The 2949-nt window shown below is 47.4% G+C and overlaps 1 protein-coding gene across 1 annotated transcript; it reads left to right on the forward strand.

Annotated features, from left to right (window-relative positions):
- Window positions 1-1817: 1817 nt before the first annotated feature.
- Window positions 1818-2531, forward strand: LOC145106847 (uncharacterized). The gene has a single exon (XM_079043775.1). It carries the CDS (start codon window positions 1818-1820, stop codon window positions 2529-2531), a length of 714 nt encoding a protein of 237 aa, XP_078899901.1.
- Window positions 2532-2949: the final 418 nt, after the last annotated feature.

Below are 2949 nucleotides of genomic sequence, written 5' to 3' on the forward strand. Positions count from 1 at the left end.
ATCCACTTGCCTCACACGCTGACCAGCCATGACAAACAACGAAGAAAAACAACTTTGATCGAGTTTGTAGTCATCCGCCACTCTGCAGAACATAACATCATACTAGGAAGGACGACCCTGCTCAAACTTGGGGTAATCCCGTCAACAATGCACGGGATCGTAAAGTTCAACACGGACGAAGGGCCAACAACAATCCTCGCCACTCCACCAAAAGAGTTGCAATGCTTCGAAGTCATGCAACCAACATAAATAGCGTAGGAGACCAAGTGGGCAAGGGTCGAAACGGTGAACGAGAAGGAGGTGATCAATGAGGAATACCCGGACCAGTCAATAAGCATTGGCCGTAACCTTCCAGAGCAAACAAGGAGAAAGTTGGTAAGCCTGATAAGATAGTACAAGCATGTGTTTGCATGGACCCCCATGGACATGGTTGGCGTGGACAGAAAGGTCATAGAACACAAGCTAATGATCAAACCGGGCACGAAGGAGGTGAAACAAAAGAAGAGAGTTCAAGGAGGGGACCGAAACCGAGCGATCAATGCAGAGGTGGCTAAGCTAACAAGGGAAGGAATCCTGAGAGAGTCAGTCTCCCCAACGTGGATTGCTAATCATGTGATGGTACAAAAGCATCACGGGTCATGGCGCATGTGCATCGACTATTTCGACTTAAATAAAGCATGCCCCATAGATTGTTACCCACTACCGGAAATCGACCAGAAGGTGGAGTCGTTACAAGGTTTCAAGCTAAATTGCTTTCTAGATGCGTATAAAGGGTACCATCAAATCCTGATGAGTAAGGAAGATGAGGAGAAGACGACATTCTACACAGATCATGGCACCTTCTGCTACACCAAGATGCCATTTGGATTAAAAAACGCAGGGGCGACGTATGAACGACTAGTCGATTCCATATTCGTTAAGCGGATTGGAAGAAACATAGAAGTATACGTTGACGCCATGGTCATTAAGAGCCCAAATGAAAAACAACAGCTGGAAGACATTGAAGAAACTTTCAAGACGCTAGAGAAAGCTAGGATGAAGCTGAACCCAGGGAAGTGCACCTTTGGGGTAGAAGAAGGGCAATTTCTAGGGTACTATGTAACCAGGCAGGGAATACAACCCAGCCCGGTCAAAATAGACGAATTCATGGAAACACCGCTACCAATTACGCTAAGGGATGCACAGGGCCTAAACAAAAAGCTTACCGCGCTTAGCTGTTTCATCTCGAAATCAGGTGACAAAGCCATGCCAATTTTTCACACGCTTAAAGGATGCATTGAGAAAAGCAATTTTCAGTGGAAAGCAACAGCGGAGGCGGCCCTCCAATAAATCAAAGAAGCCTTGCACAAACTACCCACACTGGCCACCCCTATCCCGGGAGAAACGTTACAAATATACTTATCGAATTCGGCCGAAGCCATTTCATCTGTGCTGGTTGTAGAAAGAGAAGGAGAACAGAAACCAGTATACTTCGTCAGTCGGGCATTACAGGGCCCTGAGCTCAACTACCCCGCTCTCGAAAACTTGGTCCTCACACTCATCTACACCTCCAGAAGACTAAGGCGATATTTCCAGGAACACCAGATCGAAGTCTTGACGAATTTCCCAATTAAGCAGATATTTCTCAAACCAGAAACTTCGGGTCGACTAGCAAAATGGGCGATAGAACTGGGTAAGCACGACATCAGTTACCGCCCGCGAACGAGCATCAAGGGCCAAGCACTTGCAAATTTTTCACTCGAAGTTCCAGGGGAAGGGAAAAGCACGAACCAAGGAGAGATATATGAGGCAGGAAAAACCCCTAAGGACTGTCGGAAATGGACGTTGTACATAGACGGGGCGTCCAGCAGAGAGGGTTCGGGGGCAGGCCTGATCCTAACCAGCCCGGAGGAGAAGAGATCACATACGCACTCTGTTTCGATTTCTACACCTCGAATAACGAGGCGGAGTACGAAGCCTTACTCGCCGGCCTACGACTGGCCAAGCAGATGGGAGCAGAAGCGGTAACGGTGCTGATGGATTCAAGGCTGGCCGCCAACCAAGTTAATGGGAGTTTCTTGGCAAAAGATAAAAGGATGGATAGATACGTCAAGATGGTACAACAACTCACTAAGTCTTTTACGGAGTTCACAATCAAACAAATACCAAGAAGTGAAAATAGGAGGGCGGACGCTCTGAGCAAATTGGCATCAACATGTTTCGACCACTTTTCCAAGAATGTCCTAGTTGAAGTACTCAAGGAAAGAAGCATAGATGAACAACGAGTAAACACCTTGGCAACAACTAGAGACACATGGATGACCCCGCTAACAAAATACCTACAACACGACATTTTGCCAGACAACCACGGAGAGGCCAGGAAGATACGCATAAAAGCGCCATCATATGTACTTGTGAACAGGGAGTTGTATATGAAAGGGTTCACAATGCCTTGGTTGAAGTGTGTGGATGAAGCCAAGGGAAAAGAAGCACTCCAAGAGGTACATGAAGGCCAGGCGGGTGCGCATGAAGGGGCAGGCGCCCTAATATAAAAGGTGCTCCGCATGGGAATTTATTAGCCTACCACGTACGAAGACGCGGTGGAACTGACAAGGAAATGCGTAAAATGCCAAATATACTCACCAGTCTAAGGAAATCCCCCGGCCACTCTGACTAATATCTCCAGCCCATGTCCGATCTATCAATGGGGGATAGATATTGTGGGGACATTCCCAGAAGCCCCGGGGAAACTAAAATACATGGTGGCCGCGGTCGACTACTTTATGAAATGGATCGAGGCCGAGCCACTCGCATGCATATCGGGAAGGCACATGATCAAATTTGTATGGAAGAACATACTGAGCAGATTCAGAACACCCAACACACTCATCAGCGATAATGGGCTACAGTTCGCGGAAAACCCTTTCAGAGACTGATGCGCTAGCAAAGGGATCACTCAACGATTTACGT

This window comes from Lactuca virosa, chromosome 4, assembly GCF_052849685.1.
Source record: "Lactuca virosa cultivar CGN04683 chromosome 4, Lactuca_virosa_CGN04683_v6, whole genome shotgun sequence".
Lineage (NCBI taxonomy): Eukaryota > Viridiplantae > Streptophyta > Magnoliopsida > Asterales > Asteraceae > Lactuca > Lactuca virosa.